The sequence below is a fragment of the Lynx rufus genome, unplaced genomic scaffold, assembly GCF_022079265.1.
Source record: "Lynx rufus isolate CCGP_SWC_20201006 ecotype Redwood Valley unplaced genomic scaffold, mLynRuf1.p SCAF_8, whole genome shotgun sequence".
Lineage (NCBI taxonomy): Eukaryota > Metazoa > Chordata > Mammalia > Carnivora > Felidae > Lynx > Lynx rufus.
In genome coordinates, this window is record NW_025814896.1 from 90905396 (window position 1) to 90929045 (window position 23650).

The following is a 23650-nucleotide window of genomic DNA, read 5'->3' on the forward strand; positions in this document are numbered from 1 at the left end:
GCAACAGGCAATCTTTAGGTCTTGGAAGGACGGAGAATTCTTCCCAAACTGTAATTGGAGCCCCAGTCATCATGGGACTCCAGAGGTACAGGAGAATCTGAAACCCCCAGGGAACTGCATCCTCAGGCAAGCTCCTCTAAGAGCAAGCCAAGCCATAGGCAGCCAGCTGGGGACAGACAACCTTGGCTATGCTGCCAACAGCCCTACCAGGAAAAACCTTCCCTCCCTCCTATGCCAAGCCTGAACTCTTGCCCCAGACCTGGTAGTACTTGATGGCCTTAGTGAGAGGCTCTACGTTGACAGTCTCATCCAGCTGATCCTTGTGTAGCAGCTCAATGAGGAAATCCAAGGAGCGCTCGTGGGCACTCATCTCAGGGTAGAGGCTGCCAACCTTCTTATACACGTCCACATTGCACTGAGAGAGGGCGCTAGAGACCAGAGAAGGGTCCTCTGAGGCCAAGACCTGCCAGGCAATGTCGGTTCTATCCAATCTCAGCCTGCGGCCCTAGAGTGGGGCCAAGGATCACTTACTGCTCATAGCGGTGGAGTGTGGCCTGCAATAGACTCAGTGAGTACACCAGCCCGGCAGCAAAGCTGAGCTGCTCCCCTGCAGCTCCTCGGAGCCCAGGCCTCTCTGAACAGTTTTCGCTTAGTTCAAACTTCTCCTGGGCCTGCTTCCGGATCAGCTCTGCCTGTGGGAAGAAGCACCAGGGACCTGGGGCTCAGAGAAGAGGATGGAGAACACAGACTCAGGAATACAGGACACAAAACTGAGCAACTACGTCGGGGGCATGGACACACGTAGAGGAGAAAAGCAGAAACGGCTCCTAGATAGTCAGGGAGTCTCACACAGGGAAAAGATAATGATGTGATTACTGGTGGTTATGAGGATTTGGAATGTGGAGCCAGAGCGCCCAAGCTCTTTCCTGCCTTAAAGCTCCTGCTGCTCCTGCTACCCTTTTACCTGAATTCTATCCTGACAATTATTCCCCCACTAGTTCCTAGTCATCTTCTGGGTCTCAGCTCAAATGTTACTCCTTCAGTGACACCACCCCATCTAAATCAGAGCCCAGACCGTGCTCTCTCAAAGAAGCTACCTCCTCATCAAAACCCACCATCTGTAATACACATTCCTCTGCGACTTTGTTGACTATACTCCTCCACTACATCATAAACTCTTCATGAGCAGGGATGCTGGCTGCTATCTTCGTTCAGCATCCTCAATGCCTGTCACACAGCAAGTTCAACAGATTCCTGTTGAACATGTGATTAGATTGATTGGCCATACCTTGCAAATGAGACGAGGCATGAGCAGCAGCACCAGGACACAGTCATGGTCCCCACCTGGCCGAAGGAAGCTGTCTGGCATGAAGGCTGTAAGCAGGGACATGTGACGGTTGGCCTGGGCCACCTCCATCTGCCTCAATTCCATCTCAATTGCCTGTGAGGTGGACAGGGAGGCAGGCTCTCAGCCAGGCTGGAAAGAGTCTCAGAGCCACCATGCTTTGCTCCACCAGGTCCCCTGCTTCAGGAGTCTTCCAAACCACCACACAAAGCACCCCCTCCTCCAGCAACCTGAAGTCCAGGACCCCACGCCAGATCAGCCTACGGCCACACCCAGGCTGGATGCCCCAACACTCCCCACTCTCTGGTCTATCCATTTTCTTGACCTTGGCATGAGCCTTAGTCTCAGCAAACTTGATTTTAAAGTCAAAAGTCTCCGGGGGTGGCTGCTGCTGCCTCTCCACAGATGCTTCTTGCTGGTTTGTCAGTTCCCGATTCACATCCTGGGGGCAGAGACAGACAATGAGGCACAGCTGGGGCAGGAGGGAGCCCTGGGCAATCATGAGTGGACAGCAGGGGGTACGGAGGCACCTGAAGGTGGGCGGTCAGCTGGCGGTACTTCTTGATGGTTTGCTGGTAGTCTGCAACAGTCTCCTGGGCTGCTTCTACACGCTTCTGGGCCTCCCGAACCCTCGCGCCCGCCATGTCCAGCTGCTCCCGCAGCTCCAGTTCTGTCTCGCGCGCATTCTCCTGCAGCTCATCGTTCATCTCATTCATCGCTTCCTGGAAGGTGCCAAGGCAGTAGAGGCAAAGGAAAAGCAGAGTCAGAGTAGAGGGTCAGGGTGGGGCCACTCACCGCACACCCTGCTCAAAGGGGTCCTGTGTCAGTCCCTCTTTCAGCAAGCGTCTTCCAAACACCCTCCATCGGGGTGGGAAATCTGGGGTCTGTTCTCTTACCAAGTCCCCCACGGTCTCTCTCAACTCTCGCACTTTCTCTTCTAGATTCAAGTTCCGGTCTGTTAGCATCTCCACCATCTCCTCAGCACCCAGAGCAGCATCCACCTGTGTTACATGGAGGGAACAGAGAAAAGGGCTGCTGAAAGGTGCCTAGAAAAAAGAGGCACCAACCTGGGAGAGGGGTCCTCTGGGCCAGACGCTGGGGTCCCCAGACCTGCTCCTTGAGCTCATCGATGGTGCTCTCCGCCTGGCTCAGCTCTTCCTGCAGACGCTCCCGCTGTTGCCTCACAACTTCCAGCTCTTGGTTCTTCTTTTCCATGAGCTTCTGGAGTTTCACATGCTCCTGCTTCTCCGAGGAAGAAAGATCCCGCATCCTATGGGGAAGCGGGGAGGGAGAAGGGAGAAAGTGTGTGTCCACATCACTGGCAATGGGCACTATGATACGTTTGGGGACAGGAGAGTGAGCTCCGGAGCCAAGCAGTGAGGGGAACCTACCTCACCAGGGCATCCTTTAGGCGGGCATTCTGCTCCTCGAGCTGCTTGAGCTGATAACTGGACGCTGCCCCATCTGAGCCTGGGGAAGACCATTAACACTTTCAGACATAGTTCTAACCCCACCATTTGGCCCCCAGCAGCTCCTGGCCCCTTACCCTTCTCTTCAATCTCAGCCTTGAGGATCTCTAAGTCAGTGGTGAGCTCATCCACACGTTCTTTCAATGCCTCCACTTCCTGCTGCAGGGACTCAGCCCGCTCTTCAGCCATCTCCTTGTCCAGAGTGGCCATCTCGATGGCATCAGCAGTGTCAGCCATCTCCTCCATGTAACGTTCCTTCGCCTCCAGTGCCTCTTTGGCTTCCTAAGGAGGAGTGGAGGTTGGTGGGAGTGCAAGCAGAGAGATGCCTCATGTGCCCCTTCTCCCTGGATGTTCTAGGCTCTGGCCCAGTTACTGGTACAGTGGCTTGGGTCCCAAGCTCCCCAGCCAGCCCCTTTCACCCCAAGTCCCACCTTCCGCGCCTCCTTGAGGCGTCGTTGCAGGTCCGCCTGCTGCTCCTGCATTTTGCTCTTCCATTCCTGCACCTGCTCCAGCTGGATCTTATGTTTCTCCAGCTCTTTTAGCTTTGCCTTGTCTTCTGCCCGTTTCAACCGCAGGGTCTCCAGTTTCTCCTCCAGATCCCGTACCTGGGCCCTCAGCCCCTCCTCCTCCTACAAAGGAGAAACCCCTCAGTGGGTGCACAGCCTCCCCCTCCTCCCACCAAGGTTGAGCTGGAGCAAAGGGACAAGACTGTATGCAAACAACATTCTAGAGCCCCAGGGTCAAAAGCAAGTGGCATACAAACATCTGAGAAAAGACCAATGCATAAGGGGCAAGTGTGGAAGAAGGAAAGAAAGAAAGGGTAGCCAAGTCAATGACAGGCTAACCATATGCTATGTCCCCACCCTGCTGATCCAAATTCTGGGTCTCCCCCAACCCTGGAAAATTTCCAAGATCCTTCCCAGGGTCATAGGCGCCCTCTGTATCTTGGTTCTTGTTCACTCCAACCCCAGTCCTTACCTTGGAGGGGGAAGGCAATGGGGGTGCTGCTCCAGGAGAGGTGAGAGCCGGTGTGGGGATGATGGGTGCTGCCAGGGGAGTCTGAGCTGGGGTGCTGGGCTCACTGCTGCTCAGCTCACCTGCTGATGCTGAGCCAGAGGGGCCCAGGGAGCTACTGGCCCCAGCCACCCCAGTACTGGCTGGGCGGGTGGGCTATTCAGAGAGGGCAGGGGCAGACCAGAAAAAGAACAGGGGTGGTGAGAGACAGAATATGAGAATATGTCAAGGGAAGGAGACAGAGAAGGAAAAAGACAGTGAGAGAGAATATCAAAGCACAGTGAGAACAGAGAAGCAAAGTGAAGGAGAGAGGAAAAATGACAAAGTCAGAAATGGTGACAAAGGACGGGGGAGGCGGGAGGCAGGCAGAGGGGAGAGGGAGGAAGTGATAGAAGAAGACATAAGATTATAATGCTCCTCCCTTGGCACTGACCCCACATTCCTCCCAGCTCTGGCACTACCCACTTACAGCAGAATCCCTTACTCCCCAGACCTCCCCTCTGTGACCCAGTTGTGATCATTCTGGCAATTTCCAAATACTCCCAGTCCTATGATTGCTCTGGGCCTGTACCCTCCTCCCCCAGGAAGAAAAACTACCCCAATGTCATTCCCAGAGCAAAAGAACAAACTGGAGTTTGTTCTCTAACTTCCATGTTCCCAGAGAATTCTGGGCTAGGAGTGCAGGTACCAAGCTCTGTATCCCACTCTTTGGAAGTTGAGCTGATTCTCCCTCCCTTGGTCTACTTTAGGGGACCCTGCAGGTAAAAGGGCCAGACTGAAAGTTGTACTCCTAGGCTCCCCCTTGAAACACGGTCAGTACAGCCAACCTTCTGTCATCTCTCTCCCCGCAAGACAGAGGGGCTCTAATCAGGCAGTATCTACCCAGGCCCTGTGGGGCTGAGGCAGAGGAGCTCTCTGAAGCCCCAGGCCCTGGAGCAGACAGGCCTGTCCAGTGCTCTCCCTTGAAGTACTGAGCCCTGAAGCATTCCTGGTGGGCTGACATTCAGAGACCACATGCTACCCACAGACACCCCCAGCTCCTTATCCCCTGACGTTGACACTGCCAAGTTCTTTACCTTTTTTCCAACTTCTACCCCCATTCATGCATCAAAACTGGTCAAAATGCCCTTTTTGAAGAAAGCCAGCCCTGATTAACCACAACCACTCTCATATCTCTTTTGCATTCAGGCTACTGGCCCATATACTCTCCTAAGAAGTCATTTTTGCAGGAGAGGCCTGTCACTACCCTCAGTCCCCTCACTCCTCTGAAAAAGAGAACCCAGGATGCACCGTGACCAACTTCTACTTGCTCATACACATGCCCACACACATGCACATGCCTGAAATGTGTGTCTACACTCAGCAGTGGCTTGTACAGAGGCTTTTTTTTTTTTTTTCTCACCTTGGGCCGCCGAGTTGTGGTCTGGACAGGCAACAGGAGCCAGAGGAGAAGTAGTCAGGAAAGAAAGGATAATGGCAGAAAGACAGACAGCAGAAGGGACAGCAATGAGAGCAGAAGAAGTACCAGGAATGGGGCTACAGTTAGCTGCTTACCCACTCCCATCCCCACCCCGTCCTTTTTTCCCTCCAGTGAATTACCTTGTTCCCACGCCAAGAACTCGGAACTCCTGTTCCCCCATTGGCTCCTTGTCCCACTTATGCCCAACCCTTGCAGACCTCACCCCTTCGAACACCCTGGATATCCCAGAAATCCCCGTCTCCTAGGCTAAGCCACAGGAGACCAAAGGCAGCAGCTGGTAGAGGTCCCCAGAGATTAGTCCTTCTGGCACTCCAGCCCAGAGCCAGAGGCCCCACCCACCCACCACTCCCAAGGACTTTCCCAGGTCAGCCCTTTCCTTTAAGTGCTAGACTCTACAGAAGACTCCCTAGAAATACTGTGTGACCAGAGTGATGCTAGATGTCCAGAAGTGAGGGATACGACCCCAGCAGAGGGGATCAGGCCCCTAAGGCAGCCATCCTCTCTACCCTACCCCATTCCCCAGGGCCAGATCCTGCAGCAGTCTCCATCCCTAGGGCAGAGGGCTCAGGTGACAGAACCATGAATACTGCATTAACCAGAAGCCCAGAGCTCAGCAAAGTAACCCCACCCAGCTGCAAGAAAGGACATGGAGGTGGGCAGCAGCATAAATAAACTACTGCCTTAAACTAAAACACATGATTAATCTTGAGTCCCAAATTATGTTCTTGCTACACAGAGTCTCATAGCTCCAGCAAAGATAGATTTGGCCTAGACCCTGCTTCTAGGAGACGTTGAGTCCAAGGAGACCAACGCCCACCCCTCCTACCCTGAGCTTAGCCTCCATAGCTGAGGGTCAAAGACCTCTAGGGTCCCCATCCCACCCTGGGAAAGCCCCTTAATACACACCCTGGTGGGGGAGGGATGCTGGGAGTACAACCAAGAGGCATCCTAGCAAAGGATAAGGGTGAGGTAGTCCTGCGAAAGGCATGAAGACACAGGGACCTGCTTCCCAAATCCTCTCGCAGGAAACTCCCAGAGGCAGTTTGCAGCAAAAGCTGCCTGAACCCCTCAGTTGTGAGGCTACTGGGTACAAGGCCCAGAACACACACTCAGTCAGAGGCCAAATCAGGCAGAGCAGGGAGCAAATTTCCAGCGTGTGGGGCATGGCAGTGACACACACCTCTCCCTGCCCCCCACCTTCAACCCCACCCTCCTCCCCCAACCAGGTAGACAGATGAAGTCAATCAGCCCCCACCCCCACCCCAGCAGCCTGCTGCCACCATCGCCCTGGCAACCCGGCAGCAGGACCAGAGCAAGCAAGAGTACCTTTCGGGCTGTCGGTGCCTGTCTCATCATTGCAGAAAACCAAAGAAAGCCAGGAGAGGAAAGAGAAGGAGGGACAGAGGAGGATGGACAAACACACAGAGGAAGGACAGACGAAGGGAGGGAGGGAAAAAGACCGAACAGAGGGAAAGGCGGCGGAGACAGGAGATTAGTGCATCAAATCCCAACAATGCAGCCTCAGCTTCTCTGCCGGACTGCTTCCCAGCCTGCAAATGGCCGTGGCTCAGACGCAGAAGCCCCCGCAGGTGCGCAGTGGGTCAGCCTGGCTCCGGCAGGCACCGGAGAGGCGCCAGGCCCAGTTCACCAGCTAAGGCTGATGGCAGCCTCAGTGGCCGCAGCACCAGCTCCACCTGACGTCATGCACCCACCCTCCTCTGATCCGTGGGGGTGGAGCCACTGCTCCACGGTCACCTAGCAACCGCCAGGCTCTGCTGGCTCCTCCTCCCCCACATGACTGGATAAAGTCCTGCGCAGAACCCGCCCTGCTTCTTCTTCCAAAGAACAGGTTCTGATTCTTCCCTCCCCTTCCCTCCCCCACCCCATCCCCAAGAGTCTGCTCCAAGAAACTGGGCTAGGGGCCATCCCAGAAATGGTACTCTCTGGGGCCAGGGCATGACTGGGCAGGGACATGGAGCCTCATTGCTCCCTCAGCCTCTGTCATACACTTCCCTCTGCCCACAGCCCATCAACTCCACTTGTCTTTTACATACACAAGACAACGCCCTTACCCAGAACACCCCTCCTGTGACAGCATCCGCTCTGAGGGGCAACAATGACACTAAGAAACCCTGGGGAATATTCAGCAGTAGCTCTAATGACAGTTTGGCTCCTATCCCAACCCTCCCCTGGTTGAAGGGGGATTAAAGCCTGTCTCTAAAGGCCTTCCAGAAGGGAGTGGACACCTTTTAGAGACATCTGGGTTCTCTTCTGCCCTCCCCCTCAAAGTTCCTTTGTTTTTGGTTCTAGTGCTAGCTCTCCATTCCCCGCAGGGTGAGAGCAGGGCCCTGGGCTAAGTGGTCTGCTATGAGAGGACCACTGGAGAGGAAGATCTGGCTACGGACTTGACTATTTGACTGGCACGTCGCACCAGGAGCAAAGAAGGCCCCGTATCCCAGCACAGGCAGTCTATGCTGGGCTTTGCCACATTTCCCCAGGCAGCTGCCAAAACCCCAGCATTCAGACATGACTCAGGCCCCGCCCAGGTCAGGTCAGCCTGTGATGAGAACTCCTCCAACGATATCAGACTGCAGGTCCATGCTCTTCTCTATTCAGGGGCCTGAGGCAAGATGGGAGCCCCAACAGGAGACAAAAACCAAGGGAAGAAGCCACTGTTCTATGACCTTGTAACTGGTCCAGCATCCTTTACAGCATGATTTTCCTTCTCACATCTCCACTCCCACCTGAGCCAGGACCTCAGAGCAAGTACCAGTATGTGGTCTCTTCCATGGCAAGACTCCAAAATGAGGACCCACTAACAACCAGGAATTGAAAAGATGTTTTCCTCTCCCCACCCACTGCCCCGATCCAGTAGCTCTCCATGCAGGTCATAAGGGCCTGAGACAACAGGCGACAAGGAAATCACAGAACCATACATACAGCACAGTACATACAGGTCAGACAGGCACATGCACGTCAGAGATAGCCTGGGCACAAGCCCAAGGCAGGGGCTGGTGTGAGGAAGTGGTCATGGCAGCGACTTAGGAGTTCAAAAGAGTCTGGGGGTGGCACAGTTGAGCCCCATTCAATGATGGCTGATGAAAGTCTGCAAGGGCTGGGCCTCAAGCACACCACCAGAAGAAGGAAGAGGCAGGGAAAGACTAGTGGAGCAGTGTGAGGGTGGGCATCCACGGCAGTGCTCACCCAGAGGGAGGCACATGGACTATCAGGCTTTCCAACTCAGGACTGTTCTCCCTGGCCTCCTGCCTCCTTGCCCAATCATCTCACCTGGTACTTTCACCTAGCCTCCCAGTGTTTCCTCCCACTGCCCCCAAACTTGAGCTGAAAACCCAGTAATGTAATCCAGTAAATGCTGTACTCCATGCTGCTGCTTTACATTCACAGTCAAATGTTTGGAGTGTCTGATGAGAAGTCCTAAGACAGTGGGGAGAGGGGCAAATAGGTGCAGAAATCATCTCTAATGAGTGCCATCTGAGCCTGGTACTGAGCCTGATGTCCCTGCATCCCTCAAAGGAACTCTGAAAGCCAAGGCTGCCATTTCCTCTGGCCATCCCAGCCCCAAGGTCACACACACATGCATGCAGCAGCCCAAGGACATGCAGGACAGCTGGGGAGGAGGCTCATGGCCCTCACCCACCCAGTCACAAATAGTAAACACACCACCTTCTTAGGCTTCAGTCCCCGCTGCATGAGGAGTAGGAAAGGGCAGAGTTAGAGAACAAACGCCACAGTGTGACTAGCTGGCCAGACATCCTGGGTGTAGGTGTTAAGACCAACTCAGGTACACACAGGTAAAGGGGGAAGTCAGGTCACTGCCAAGTCCTGGTAAGTGAGATGAGGGGTCCCTCAAGGATCAGATTCCAGGCTGTCCACACCCTGGCCCAGAGAAAGTGGAGAATCTGAATCCCCACCCTCACACACCCTGCGCAGAGCAGTGCAGGAGAATTAGAACAGGCCCTCTGCATACAGCCTAAAATAGGCAGCAGTAGGCACAGCTCCTTACCATTCGCTTGCAAACAGGAGAACTCCTTCTTCCTCTAGTTCTCACCTTACCCCTACCCTCTGTCCTTTTAGAGCCTGGCAGCCTTGGGTACCATAAGGCAGGAAGTTGGCAACAACACTACTAGGGTCAGACCTATCTTCCCTATCACCCCTAGCCTCGGCCCCTTTTGACTCTAAACATCTGGGCCCTAACAGTTTTTCCATGCTACCACCTTTACCCCTAAAGCAGCAGCTCATATCCAGAAAGCTTCCAGGGAGATTGGAGACTGGAAGGCTAACTCCGTTTACTCACCTACTATTTCTACCTATCTAGCATTAGTCTCCCTCCTCTCTTTCTCCTTCCCCTCTTTCTATTGCTCCCCACTCCTACCCCCAACCACTCACCAGTTTGCTGGTCTTCGCAGCTGAGTCAGTTCCCTCTGTAGGAAGCAAACAGAAACAAAGCATGTGTTTGTATAGGGGGGTAGGGGCAGAGATCATTGTGGTGGGGTAGAAGAGATGTAACAAGGGAGTATGGTGGGGATAGAGAAATCTCAGGATCCACTGTGGCCCTGTATTCTGGGAAGAAGTCCTGAGGACTCCTGGATGTGAAAAAGCAATTTAACTGGGTGGCTGTTACCTCTTTTGAGGACCTTTGAGGCAGAAGAATCAGGTGTCTCTGGGGAAGTAGTATCTGCTCCATCTTCAAATACCTGGATCTGAGGCCACAGAACAAACTCAATATAGCCAGATCAGCGATGGCTGCAATATGGGCCCCTCTCCCGACCCCAAGTGAGCCTGGGGTACAGGGCAACTTCCATAAGGATGGATCTCTAATCTTCCCTCCCCCACTACTTCCCATTCTCTCAACCAGAGACTTACACTCATGCCCAGAAAAAGGGAGCACCAACACAAAAGCCACCCAAGCAACAGAGTATGTACACATGCATACACCCAGAGCAGGGTGTAAGTACCTGGGATTGGCGCACAAAGATACCATGCCCTTCATCACAAGTGAAGTACTTCCTGCCTTGGACAGTTCCATCATTCTTGCCCTTTGCTTCATCCAGGATCACGCCTACCCATTTGCCAGTGGCAAAGAGTGTGGCTCCAACATAGGCTACAGTGCCTCGATGGCCTTTTCCAATCACCTCTACACGGGAGCCCACTCGCAAAGGTCGGGCGCTTGCCTCGGCACTCATTCTGCTGCCACTGGGCGTCTGAAAGAAAGACACATGCAAATATATGCAGTTAAAGGCCTCACATCAAGGATATCATCCTAATGCATCCTAAGTAAGGCCTGGACAAGATCCTGGACTGAAAAAGGACAAGAAGTCACTTTCCTGAACCCCATTCTCAGGGTGAAGTGGACCCCAAATTCCCTTTTGAAAAATACCAGTGATATGTTCTAAGACTTCTCCAAGCTCCTCTGGAATCTGCCAGAATTTTTAGGAGTTTATATTTAAATTTTATAACAAATCAGAACTCAATGACAGATCTGTGAATGTCACCACATGGCTTCTTTCTCAGGAGCACTGCCCCCAAGCAGGAGAGTAAAGCTCAAGCGAATAACTCAGTTTAGACCAGGCTCTCCAAGCCCAATACCCTGACTCAGGTGCCTAAGTTGGGAAGACAGGTGATTCATGGGTTACTCCCACACAGAATCCTGTTCCACTCCCCACTGTTGTCTGTGTTCCCTGTGGTCAAACAGCTCTTAGGTCTCTCACTCTCAAAGGGACACAACTGTGCCTCCCTCCAGCCCTGACTCCCCGCCCCCACCCCATCCACACACCCACCATGACATTCCTAGATACTTCACCACAGCCCATTCAACCTTTTAATTCCCTTCTCCCTGGCCCAAGCCATGCCCTATCAACTCTACCCCAAGCTCAGGAGATCCTTCCCCCAGCTATGTTGCTACAAAAAGAAAAACAAAGGCCAGGTAAATCAGATATCTTAGATCTGACCTGCACTGTCTCCCAGACTCTGCCAGTGGTCCAAATGGATAGCTTATTATCCCGTGGATGGACAAGGCAAAGGAATAGACTAAACATTGTCCTTCAGAAGTTCTCAGCTTCTGACACACCCGTGATGACAGGACACAACATGAAATTAGGTCCCAAAGAGGGCCATGGTTTAGACGAAAATCACACCTAAGCCATTTTTAGCAACAGCAGCTCCATGAACCAAGGGCCTTGCAGCAAACAGATGAATGAGGCATGAGAAAGTGACTCCCTGGTCCTAAAGATTCCACAGGGCTCCCTTGATGCTCCCATTTGGCTTCAAAAGGGAGCTCTGACAGAGCCTGTCACTCCCTGAATCCCTTCCCCAAAGAGCTCATCTAGGAAGATAAGGATATAGTTCCCAGGGGCTTCAGGACCCCAAATCACACCTAGCACAGCATAGTGGCTCTCATGGATCTGACGATAAAAAGAACTGACAGTGACATCAGGGCTAGCCCCACACTCAAGAGACTCCCCCAACCTCCCAATCCTAACAAGCCTCTCAGATCCAGGTGGACACAATAGTGGGTACAGATTCAATCTCAACCAGAAGAAAGAAAAAGCAAGTGACAAACAACAAAGCAGTTCTAAAGAAAGGCGTCACTGTAAGGCCATTCCAGCCCACCAACCCCATTCAGAGTCCCCAAGATAGTCCAATCCCCTCAGGAACCTCTGGCCAGAGGTCCAATTAAGAGTCAAAGGTCAGGCCTTGCCACTCCCCACTGAGGGCCCAACTCTGGGAGGGGAGGCCTGTCCAGCCTAGCACCATCACTCCCTGCTGCGAGTGGCCCCAGTCTAGCTCCAGCCTGTCTCCCCAGCCCCCACAGCTGTGTCCACAGGCACCCAGGCCTTCTCCAGCAGCCCTCCCAGGGCCATCCCAATAAGGACCACTTACCCGGCTGTACATATGCCTCTTGCTCTGGGCCATGCTGCTCACCCGGCCTCTACCCCCTCCCCCAGTGGGCCAAAGACAGAGAGAAAAGGCAGAAACCTAGACAGGAGGGTCAGGGCTCCAGGCCCTCATGGACAGACACAGAAGCCGTCAGGCACGGCCCTCCCCAGTCCATGGACCTCACTCGGTGGCCTACCGGGGTAGGGGTGGGGGCAGAGATGGGGGCTGAGGAGCAAGTCCTCTCTGCTGCCTGATGATTCCTGAACCCAGAGACACCGAATCCTGCTTGCCAGCTGATGAGTCTCACTCTGCGCTAGTGCTGCTCTAGACTTGTCAGGAACCGTGCTTGCATCTGGGTCCTAGTGCCCCCCTGCTTCACCTGGCCCAGACAAGCAGGGCAGGGACTAAGGGGCTAGGCCCACATCACGGAACCTCAGCAGTCACCTCTAGAGTAAACTGGGAGCACAGCCCTGGTGGGTCCTCCTAGTCTTCACCCCTCAGCATCACTGACACCCCCCCCCAACACCTCCCCCTACAATGTGCCTCAGCAGGACCACAAGCATCAAGTGACACTTCAAAAAGATCAGCTACCAGCAGGCCTCCACGCAGCCAAAATAAGGGTCTCTTACTCCCTATCTGGAGCTCTTCTCTCTCCCTCCTTTTTCTAAACTCTGAACTCAGGACCCAAGCCCATATAATTATAGAGTCTGGATTTCAATCTCACACTGGGCCAAAGGAGCCAGGCCCTGCCCACTACCCAGCAAAGGAAGGGCAGTAATGGAGATAATTTCATACACACAGAAAAGCAAGTCAAGTACCTCAGTCCTCCCCACACTGAAAAAGGTTACCATACCCTTCCTCCCTTCTGGTCATTATAAAGGGACACACTTGAACTTAAGGCTATCAGGTTCAACTGGATGAGTAAGAGCAGAGAGCTCCACGTGCCCCCTACAGCACAAGGCCCAATCTACCTCAACTACCTGCCCCTTACACTCTTGGCCTTGCTTTCTAGGCATCTCCTTAACAGAAAAAAATGAGATGTTTATTTTCCATAGTTCACAAAATTTCTTTAATAAGCATGTATTACTTTTATAATTGAAAATGTTTAACAAGATTAAGTATTCCAGTGAGAAGTCTCCAGAGGGCTATGTCATAATACCACTTCATTCATTTACCCATCTAACATGGCCTAGGAACCGACAAACCAGAGTCCCTGCCCCTAAGCACTCAAGGCTGGTCTGGGGTCTGCCCTATATAGCTCCACTATGTGCAGAGTGGATCTAGATTCCCTGGGCCTAGGGATACTTGTCTTCTCTGCACTGGTCTTCACAGGCCAAACAGAATCTTCCTCCACTCCACCCTCTTTCTAAGGCAGGCCAAAAAGCCCAACAGTAGAATGACAGTCAACAGTTAGATATATGGCCCCAAAACACCTCTTCACATCTTCAATCCTGGCCAGACCCCCATAGGAAACCATTTCTTTCCTCCCCTGCAAAATTTCCATGTTTGCCCTCTTCTTCCCTAGTCACATTTACCCAGGTAGGCAGAGCCACGCAGCTCCTTGCAGCCTGGACTTCGCATGTTCAGAGCACTTTACAGCCTACAGAGCACCGTAAAAAACACAAGTTTTAGTACCATGGTTAAGAGTACTTTTCTAGACTCAAGCTGCTTATGTCCAATTCTTGGTTTTACCCCCTGGGAACTGCGTAAACTTGGTCCAGTTACTTAACATCTCTGTGTTTCAATTTCCTTATCTGTCATTTGGGAGCAAAGAACACACCTCAGAGAGCTGTTGTGAGGATTAGCCAAGATAATCCATGTAAAACATTTAAGGCATTGCCTGGCATTTAGTAAGTACTCAACAAAAGTCAGCTAATAACAATGTTGTTATCCTCATATTTGTAAATCACAGTAACTCCACAGAAAGGCAGGCCTGGGACAGTGCTAACAAGGAAACTGAGGCTTAGAGAGCTAAGTAACTTCCCTAAAGTTACACACAAGGTGAGGAATGGAGCCAAAACTGGAACCAAAGCCTGAACTGGAACCCTCTGCACTTTCCACTAGCCTCACTGTTTACCACATGTATCTCTAGGCTTCTTCCAAGGGCGTGCTCCTCCTCTAGACCATACTGTCTTCCAAAATACAGGAGAACTCATATCTAAAAACAACCTCATAACTCACCAACCATACAGGTGTATATATAGTCACCTAACTTCTTGGAGGCTGTTTCTTCTATAAAATGGGAATATCAGCTGCCATCTCTACATTAATGTTATAAGGCTCAAATAAGGTATAGCACATAAAAGTGCTTTGTAAAAAGTACAGAAGCTGTAGAAATGCAAAAAAAAATCAGCTGACATAATGTAGTATATACCTAAAAATAAAATATCTAAGCAATGTTATAATTATAGGAATTACAGACAAAAAATAGGTGAATTAAAAAGAAAAGGGGTACCTGACTATGCCTTGAATTATGGGCTGGGTGTTTTGTTTTGTTTTGTTCTGGATATGTGGAAAGGCCTACAAACACTGTAAGTTGTAAACACACTTTAAGTAGGGACAGAATAGCTTTGCTTGACTAGGAAATATTAAAGTAGACTAGTTTGGCTGAAGTAAAGAATTCTAGATGAGTTCCTCTATCAAACTATAAGCCTTTTAAAGCAAAGCCCACAGGGGCCCTGGATGGCACAGTCAGTGCATCCTGATCTTGACTCAGGTAATGATCTCAGTTTGTGAGTTCGAGCCTCACATCGGGCTCTGTGCTGATGGCACGGAGCCTGCTTGGGATTGTCTCTCCTTCTCTTTGCCCCTCACCCACTGGTGTTTTCTCTCTCAAAATAAATAAACTTAAAAAAAAATAATAAAAAAAGCATAGCCCACAACTTTTCATCTCTGTGATCCCATCAGCATTAGCTCATGGAGTCAAATGTTTATTGAATAAATAAACACATCAATGTTGAGATATACTAGTAGGTTAAGTATGGATAGTCAGGGAGCTTAACATTCAGGTAGGGAAAGATAAGTCCATCTCCATGATCCAATAACAACAAGTGTGTCTTCTTCCTGAGCAGGAGACTGGCATAATGAAAACTATTTTACAAAGATCAAACTGGAGGCAGAGCAGGCTGGAGTGGAGGCAGGAGCAACTTGGTAAAGACAGGATAATAGCAAGGAGGTTGCTGCATAATGAGCAACGGGTGAGGAGGGTCTGAACTCAAGCAGGAGAGGACAGAAACCAATTCAGAGGATATACAAAGACGCCCTGAGAAGGCCCTGGGATAGATCACACATGGGGAAAGAGGCGGAGGGCCTGCACGGCTCCAGAGACAGACAGACCTCCACACAGCTTTGGTTCTCCTATTTCCTCATCTGTACGACTCTGGTCAAGATATTGAACTTTCTGAGCCCCAGTCACCTCATCTGAAAAAAGGGGGAAATGATACCTACCTCACAGAGATGTTGTGAGGATTAAAGATTGAAGTAAAGCATTTAGCACAGTGCCTGGCACAGATTAGATGCTCAACAAAATGCAGATGTTGTCTTCATCATTAGTGAGAAGATACATCAATAATGACCTACACACAGTAAGAACTTAAATGCTGCATGAATAAATGAATGGATGGATGAATGAATGCACAAAAATGAAAATGAATGAACAAACCCAGGAGCTTTCAAGCAGGAGTACTGGAAGAATGATGATCGAAAACAATAAGAGAACTGGGAGGAACCGGGAAGGGAAATGGAACATGTTAGGGGAGAGAGGATAAGTCTTTTCTTAGGGCCTTCTCTGGAACAAATGTAACTGTACGTGGACACATGTATTTCACTATCTCCTTCCAAAATGAACTTGTGATGCCAACAAAACAGATTCCATTATCTCTATATCCTACAGGTGATGGAACTGAGTCTCAGAAGTCAAAGGACTCTCCTGAGTCTCATGGCCAGAAAATGACAGGGCGCACATTTAACTAGCTATACGGACAGGTGATCCTTTCATAGCACCACTGGGCTCCATCCCATGTCACACAGAATAATTCTGAGTTACATGTTCCCTCATCCAGAGATGAGACAGATACACCCTGGATTTCTCATCTATTTTTCTCCCCAGTGATATTATATACTGTTAAAATATCTAGGAAAATGGGAAGAGAGGAAGGGAAAATCTATGTCTGATAAATAGATAACCAATGATCTTAGAGATTATTTCAGAAAATGACAGGAATACGAGTAGACTGTTAAGAATTAAGGAGGAACATGGGAGGGGAGGGTGGGTGATGGGTATTGAGGAGGGCACCTTTTGGGATGAGCACTGGGTGTTGTATGGAAACCAATTTGTCAATAAATTTCATATATAAAAAAAAAAAAAGAATTAAGGAGGAACAAGAAAGAAGGAAAAGCCTCTTTGGCGCCCAGCCTGCACCATTTCTACCTCGCTTTTACTAGCACCCCAGCATCCTTTGAGCCCTTGACCTCCTTTGTCTCATCTCAATTAACCTTGATCTTGAGCTAACTGAACTGTCTCATTTCCCTCATCCCACTCATAGAGGAAGTGGTCTGAGTCCCAGGCAGTCTGATAGCAAGGTTCACACATGAACTGAATTGCATCAGGCACTGGGCACTGAAAGTTTGGTTACAAAGATAAACACAAATTGGGGCGCCTGGGTGGTTCAGTCGGTTAAGCGTCTGACTTTGGCTCAGGTCGTGATCTCACAGTCCGTGAGTTTGAGCCCTGCGTCGGGCTCTGTGCTAACAGCTCAGAGCTTGGAGCCTGCTTCGGATTCTGTGTCTCCCTCTCTCTCTGCCCCTCCCCTGCTCATGCTCTCTCCCTTTCTCACAAATAAATAAAAAACATTAAAAAAAAAAAACACAATGGTAACCAACAAGATTCAGATTTTCTTCAGACTAGGATAAAACTGTATATCTCTGAAAGCACTAGTAAGTAAGGGATAAGTACTGATGTAAGTCCCTCAGGAATCAGGAAAAAAAGAGCTGTCTGCTCACTGAGTGTCAGGGGGTATGGAAGGATGGGACTATGAGGGTGGAAGGCTGGATTCCAGATACACACAGGAACCCAGAAATTAGACACACACAAAGCCCATTGCTCCTCGGTCTGACTCGTATCTACTTTACAGATCTCATACAGATAGGACTTAAACCCTAAATGGACTTTTTAAACTTTTATTTATTTATTTTGGGAGGGAGAGAGGGACAGGGAGAGGGAGAAAGCGAGCAGAGGAGGGACAGAGAGAGAGGGAAAAAGAGAATCCCGAGCAGGCTCCACGCTGTCAGCACAGAGCCCGATGTGGAGCTCAAACTCACAAACCACGAGATTATGACTTGAGCCGAAAACAAGCACTGGACACTCAACCAACTGAGCCATCCAGGCACCGCCTAAATGCCTTTCTTTACCTCTCCAGCTCCTTATTATCCCAGAAATGTCTACAGCCCACTCCCAATCTGAATGCAGCTTGACTTCTTCCCAAAGTATCCCCTTCCTCCAAGAATACCCAGAGACTACCAGGCCTGCCTCCAGAGGGTTCAGACCCTGAAGAGTCAGGGAGGAAAGCTATACAATATGCCTCACTTATCCTCAATAACGGAACTTTTGCAGGAAGGTAACAGGTACTTGAGTGCAGCCCCGAGCCCCATACTCAAGAACTACAACCTTCCCAGTGCTAGCAGGAGTCCTACTTAACAGCCTGTTTGAAGTTCCTGCCGGCTCCTCCCCATGAATCAACTGCAAATCTCTGGCACTAGGACCCTGCAGACAGGGAACCCTGAGCCTGCGCTCTAAAGAGAGAGAGATGCACCATTTCACAACTTCAGCAAAAGCCAAGGCAGCCAACAAAGCCACAGCCACCTTGGCTGTGCTTGGACTCTGCCTTTTGGGCAGCTCACCAGCCACTCCCCAGAAGCAGAGCATTCTGTCCTTTCTTTTTAAATCCACGTCATCATTTGATCATAATGGAAATCAATCTCCTCAAGTCACCACGCAAAGGCGTATCCATAGCAACCACAAGAGGAAGGACACAGAAATGATGCTCCAGTGGCTGCAGCAGAAAAAGGTAAGCCTGTTTCTCTTTCATTCATGCTATCCCACCATTCTCCCCCTTCACTCAAGCGCATCTTACCTGCAAATTCTATCACACTAAAGGGGATAACATAAAAGGCGAGTGTTAATAATCTATGCTATTATGTAAGGTTATATAGGTCTGTCTACTCCCATATGTGGCAGAAAAAAAATTCTCTTTTTCTGGTTGATGGAGACAATTCTCTTTTACATATTCACTGTCTCAGGTGACAGAATCTCTGCCTGCAATACCTGTCAAATCACTATCAGTTACTTGTCTTTCTAGTCAGGATGCTACTCTCATTCAAGGATTTCAGAGTTTCCTACCTATTTGTAAAAGGCCAGTGGCAACACCGACCCCACTTCCCTGCCCACCCATGCCACAGTCGTGCTCACACACTGGCCAGGTAAGACTTGCTCTTAGCAGCCCGAGACTCTAGCCCCTCTAGGTCCAGAAAACTGGGGGCTGGGATTAAATTTCTGCCTTCTCTGGTGCCTAAGAGGAAGGAATGCCATTTCAGCAGAGGTAAGAGACTCATCAAATATAAACACTACTAAGCCTAAGTAATCCTCCATGCCTTGATTTCCCTTCGTGTAAAATAGAGACAACAATACCTTTCTAACAAAGTTGTGAAAATTACACAAGGATGCCTTTAAAGCATTTAGAAGAGCACCTGGTATGGAGCATCAATAAACATCAGTCATTATTATTATTATTATGAGAAAGAGGAAGGAGAGGCCTACAATGCAAGATTCAAGTTCAGATTCTCTTGAAGAGAGTATCAGGTCTACTCTCTTTCCCTGCCTCTGGACAGTTATTTCAAGCTTCCCTTACTAATTTCAAGTCCTATTAGTATTTGAGCCCACACCAGCACCCACTCTCCTCAGCAGATAATTCTGCTGAAAAAGAAAACTGAACCTGTTAGATAAGAATTCCTTTGCAAATTTAGATACATCTGCAACCATCATTGCCTCTTTCTTCCTACATTCTTTCTTCTGTCGTTCCTCTTTCAAAGAAAATCATGTCCCATTCTTTTCAGAGCCAACCCTTCCACCCTCCTCTGAGGACCTGATTTAGCAATCATATTTTTTTCTCCTACCTTCAACTGCACCCTATCTACTAGCTCTTATACAGGATCAGGTAACCTATGTTCAAGACTCTTCTAGGTAAAACTGTCTCTAGTCACCGCTACCTCTTCCACGAGATGCCACCATCTCTCTCCCTTCCTTCCCTGCCAAACTACTCAAAGTGAGTACACCCTTCCTGTCCTCCCTTCCCATCCACTCCTCAATCTGGCTCAACCTGGCTCCTGTCCCTACCACTTCTCGGAAGCTGCTCACACTCCAAAAGTAGAAGAGCCTTGGTGATCCAACAATCCAGTCTCAAGGCACATTTTCCAAGCTCGTCTTAACCTGACTTGCCTGTAGCAACTGAAGCTGCTGATCTTCCTGGAACATTTTCCTCTCCTAGCTCCCTGGACAACATTGTCTTACCTTGCACACCAATCCTTTTTGACTCCTCTGTCATCTTCAGCCTCCTATAAGCATAGCCAGGCTCATCCATTCCCGCAGCATCAACTCCCACTTACACCTACTGCCTCAGGCACAGATTCTCTTCAGAACCTCAGACCCACACTTCCACCTGTTTGCTAAGTGCCACAGACCCAAGTTCAACATAACTTAAAACACAGTTGGTAACTTCCCCCTCAAAAAATATTCTTTTTCTATATTCCCTTTTAAAAATATATATATATATTTTCTTTCATTTTTTTTTTTTTGAGAGACAGAGACAGAGACAGAGAGAGAGAGAGAGAGAGAATATGAATGAGCAGGGACAGAGGCAGACTCTTAAGCAGGCTCCATGCCCAGTGCAGAGCCTGAGGCAGGACTCAACACAGGGCTCTTGACTCAGGGCTCGATCGTGAGATCATGACTTGAGCCAAAATCAAGAGTCAGATGCTTAACTGACTGAGCCACCCAGGCACCCCTATATTCCCTCTTTACTACTGGCACCACCACTCACCCAAAACAGAAGACCAAGTCATCCTTAACAACTCCCTCTTTTGTTCTCAACAACCAGTTAATCGTTATGTTAGGTTGACTGTCTCCACGGTTTCTCTCAGATCCATCCCCTTACCATCCCCACTAACCTAATCCTTACTTCAGTCTTAAGCCATGCCTATGTTATTACAAGAGTCTCCTATTAATGTCCCTGATCCAGATTCTCCCCTTTCGGTCTACTTCCTCAGTTAGCTTCCCAAAATAGAATCACATCATCTCCCTGCCCACAAAACTGAATCTTCTGAGCACAGCACTATAGACCATTAAAAACCTGGCCTCATTACATCTAGTCTCATCAATAACCTCTCCTTTGATCCCAAAGTTCGTATATTCCAGCTACATGGATCTACTTACCTTCCCCCCTTTGCCTCTATAAATGCTGCAAATGTCACCAAGGCCATTCTCTTTTCTCATCATTAAGGCTCAGCTCTATTATCATCTCTTTCCTGAAGACTCCCAATGTCTCCATGTAGAGCTAGCCATTCCCCCCTGTGCCCTCACACAGCACTTTGGACAGATCTCTATTACAACACCACGTTTTTATCAAAATATTGTCTCTCTTATCCCATCATGAATTCCTCCAGGGAAGGGAGTTTTTATTCATCTCAGTATCCTAAGCACTGAGCACAGAAGACATTTAATGTTAAATACAAGCCTGTACCAACACCAGGCTCTAGGGATATAAGCTGGCTCTGTCAACTTTCCCAGAGTAGCTTACCCTAAAAAGACCCCCACCATGGAGGAAATTAACAGTCATGCACACACGAACCCCAGCAGATGTACTCTTTCCTCTCCAGATAGGAGCCTAAGAAACTAAAAATGTAGGGACAGCCCCTGGTCCTATGGAATTTGGCAATGACACTAATTCTCAATCTCACATGCTTCCACAGTAGGAGGACCACAGAGAGACCTCTAGGCTCTGGCGCAAGTGCAGATCTGGGAAAACAGCTTGAGTGAGGCTCTGCGGGTGACAAAGGTCTAGTATTTGCTTAAGAGAAACCCTCAGGGGATATGTAGGAGCTTCAAGAGGTCAGAATGGACACTCAATTTGGCCATCAGCCAAGTGCTACTGGTACTAGCCTGAACTTCAAAAAAAAAAAAAAAAATGATATAAAGCCAAATCCAGAGTCTCCAGGATGGCAAGGACCCTAAGGCAGATTTCAATCAGTCAACTGCTCAGCACTTACCTCCTCAGGGATGTGGATCCAGTTCTCATTTCCCTTGGTATGGGACAGACACCCAAGTCCCCACAGTACCACCAGTAGCTGTAGACAGGCCAAGAAACCTGGGAATCCTCTACTACAATCCCTCTCAACCCATAACTCCAGGCAGCCACTAGCAATGACAGAGAAGGTAGAGTAAAACATAGAGTGGCAGTTGTCAATGGTAGTAGGAGTCTCCTGAGTCTTGAATTCTCTGTAACAACTTCTTCTCCTTTGTATCCTCATGTCAGTCAGGCCCAACTTAACCAATTCTTCCTTAGTATTGCCTCCTGCATCCTTCTTTTCTCCTCCATTACCATTGTCACCACTTTGGTCACCATTTAATAGCTTTGAGAATTAAGGCAAGGCATTTTCCCCCTTTGGCGCCTCATCTGTAAAGCAGGATAACAGCTGCTCTGCCCACCTCACAGGACTATTAAATAAAATGGGATCATGCCGGTGGAAGGTTCTGTAATCTGTAAAACCTTATACACAAATATAAGGCATTCCTCTATCATCAACATAAATCCTCTACTACTAGGATGTGAAGTATATTTGGCTCCCTGCCTCTCTCCTTCTCCATTTCCAACCACATCATATATCACAGTAACACGATGATGCACTCTAAAATATTTTGTCCACATACTCACCTGCCCCAAATCTTTCACTGACATACCATTTCTTACTTAACCAAACAATCCTGGCTCTGACATATGCAGTGTCATCTCTGCACCACTGGCAGCTGCTTAGGATGCTTTCCCTAGTCTTGCAAGCCCCACCCAGCCTTCAAAGGCTAGCCAAAACCTCACTAGACTCCATGCAGAAAGACTAAATTTAAAAGAGGGATTTGAGGGGCATCTGGGTGGCTCAGTCGGTTGAGCGTCCGACTTTGGCTCAGGTCATGATCTTGCAGTTTGTGAGCTCGAGCCCCGCATCGGGCTCTGTGCTACCAAACAGCTCAGAGCCTGGAGCCTGCTTTGGATTCTGGGTCTCCCTTTCTCTCTCTCCCCCTCCCCTACTCATGCTCTGTCTCTCTCTGTCTCTCAAAAATAAATAAATGTTAAAAAAAATAATAATAAAAGAGGGATTTGAAACAATGACATGGAAGAATTAAGGATAATTCAGCAGAGAAAATTTGGGAGGACAACCATCATCTAATACTTTAAGAGTAACCTTTTTAAAGGGGGACTGTACACTTTTTTTCGGTTCAATTCAAAAAAATAACCTAGTACCAACAGGATGGAAGTTGCAGAGATGTATTTCAGTAAGTTGAAAAAGTTCCTTATTAAGCTATCTCAGGATGAAATGTAGTAAATTCCCCATTATTAGAAAATGTTCGGGGCGCCTGGGTGGCGCAGTCGGTTAAGCGTCCGACTTCAGCCAGGTCACGATCGCGCGGTCCGTGAGTTCGAGCCCCGCGTCAGGCTCTGGGCTGATGGCTCAGAGCCTGGAGCCTGTTTCCGATTCTGTGTCTCCCTCTCTCTCTGCTCCTCCCCCGTTCATGCTCTGTCTCTGTCCCAAAAATAAATAAACGTTGAAAGAAAATGTTCAAGTCCAAACTGGCCATTTGGGAAGGATATTTTAGATGGACTTCAACTATCACAAAGGTTACTGAACTTGAATCACAAGCATTTTAGATCTGAAAGGAACCTTACTGCTCTTCTAGTCCAGCCTCCTATTTTACAGACCTGGACAGGTGAAGGGGCTCATTCAAGGCAGCAAAGTTTATGTTACAAAGCAGGAAGCAGAACATGGTCTCTAAATTTCAATCCAGTGATCAACACCCTTGCTATTGAAAGTGTGGTCCATAGAGCAGCAGCAGCAGCATCACCTGGGAACTTGTTAGAAATGCAGAAACAGGGGCACCTGGGTGGCTCAGTCGGTTAAGTGTGGGACCTTCAATCATGACTCAGGTCATGATCTCATGGTTCAGTCTGTGAGATCCAGCCCCAAGTCAGGCTCTGTGCTGACAGTGTGGAGCCTGCTCGAGATTCTCTCTCCCTCTCTCCTTGCTCCTCCCCTGCTTGTGCGTGCTTAATAATAATAATAATAATAATAATAATAATAACAACAATAATAATGGAAAGAAAAGAAAGAAATGGAGAGCCCCCC

At 49.3% G+C, this 23650-nt stretch overlaps 1 protein-coding gene across 1 annotated transcript in view; it reads right to left on the reverse strand.

Moving 5' to 3' along the window:
* The window catches only part of DCTN1 (dynactin subunit 1), a 31057-nt gene that overhangs the window by 6283 nt on the left and 1124 nt on the right, over positions 1-23650 (reverse strand). The window contains exons 2-15 of the mRNA XM_047067655.1: positions 10285-10530; positions 9951-10029; positions 9716-9750; positions 3793-3984; positions 3246-3443; positions 2892-3096; positions 2737-2815; positions 2456-2615; positions 2242-2346; positions 1876-2067; positions 1671-1787; positions 1289-1441; positions 532-692; positions 260-428 (exon numbers count right to left, since the gene is read on the reverse strand). Of these exons, the coding sequence (XP_046923611.1) occupies positions 260-428; positions 532-692; positions 1289-1441; positions 1671-1787; positions 1876-2067; positions 2242-2346; positions 2456-2615; positions 2737-2815; positions 2892-3096; positions 3246-3443; positions 3793-3984; positions 9716-9750; positions 9951-10029; positions 10285-10512 (2073 nt within the window). The 5' untranslated portion in view covers positions 10513-10530. The remainder of the gene's footprint in view (positions 1-259; positions 429-531; positions 693-1288; positions 1442-1670; positions 1788-1875; positions 2068-2241; positions 2347-2455; positions 2616-2736; positions 2816-2891; positions 3097-3245; positions 3444-3792; positions 3985-9715; positions 9751-9950; positions 10030-10284; positions 10531-23650) is intronic.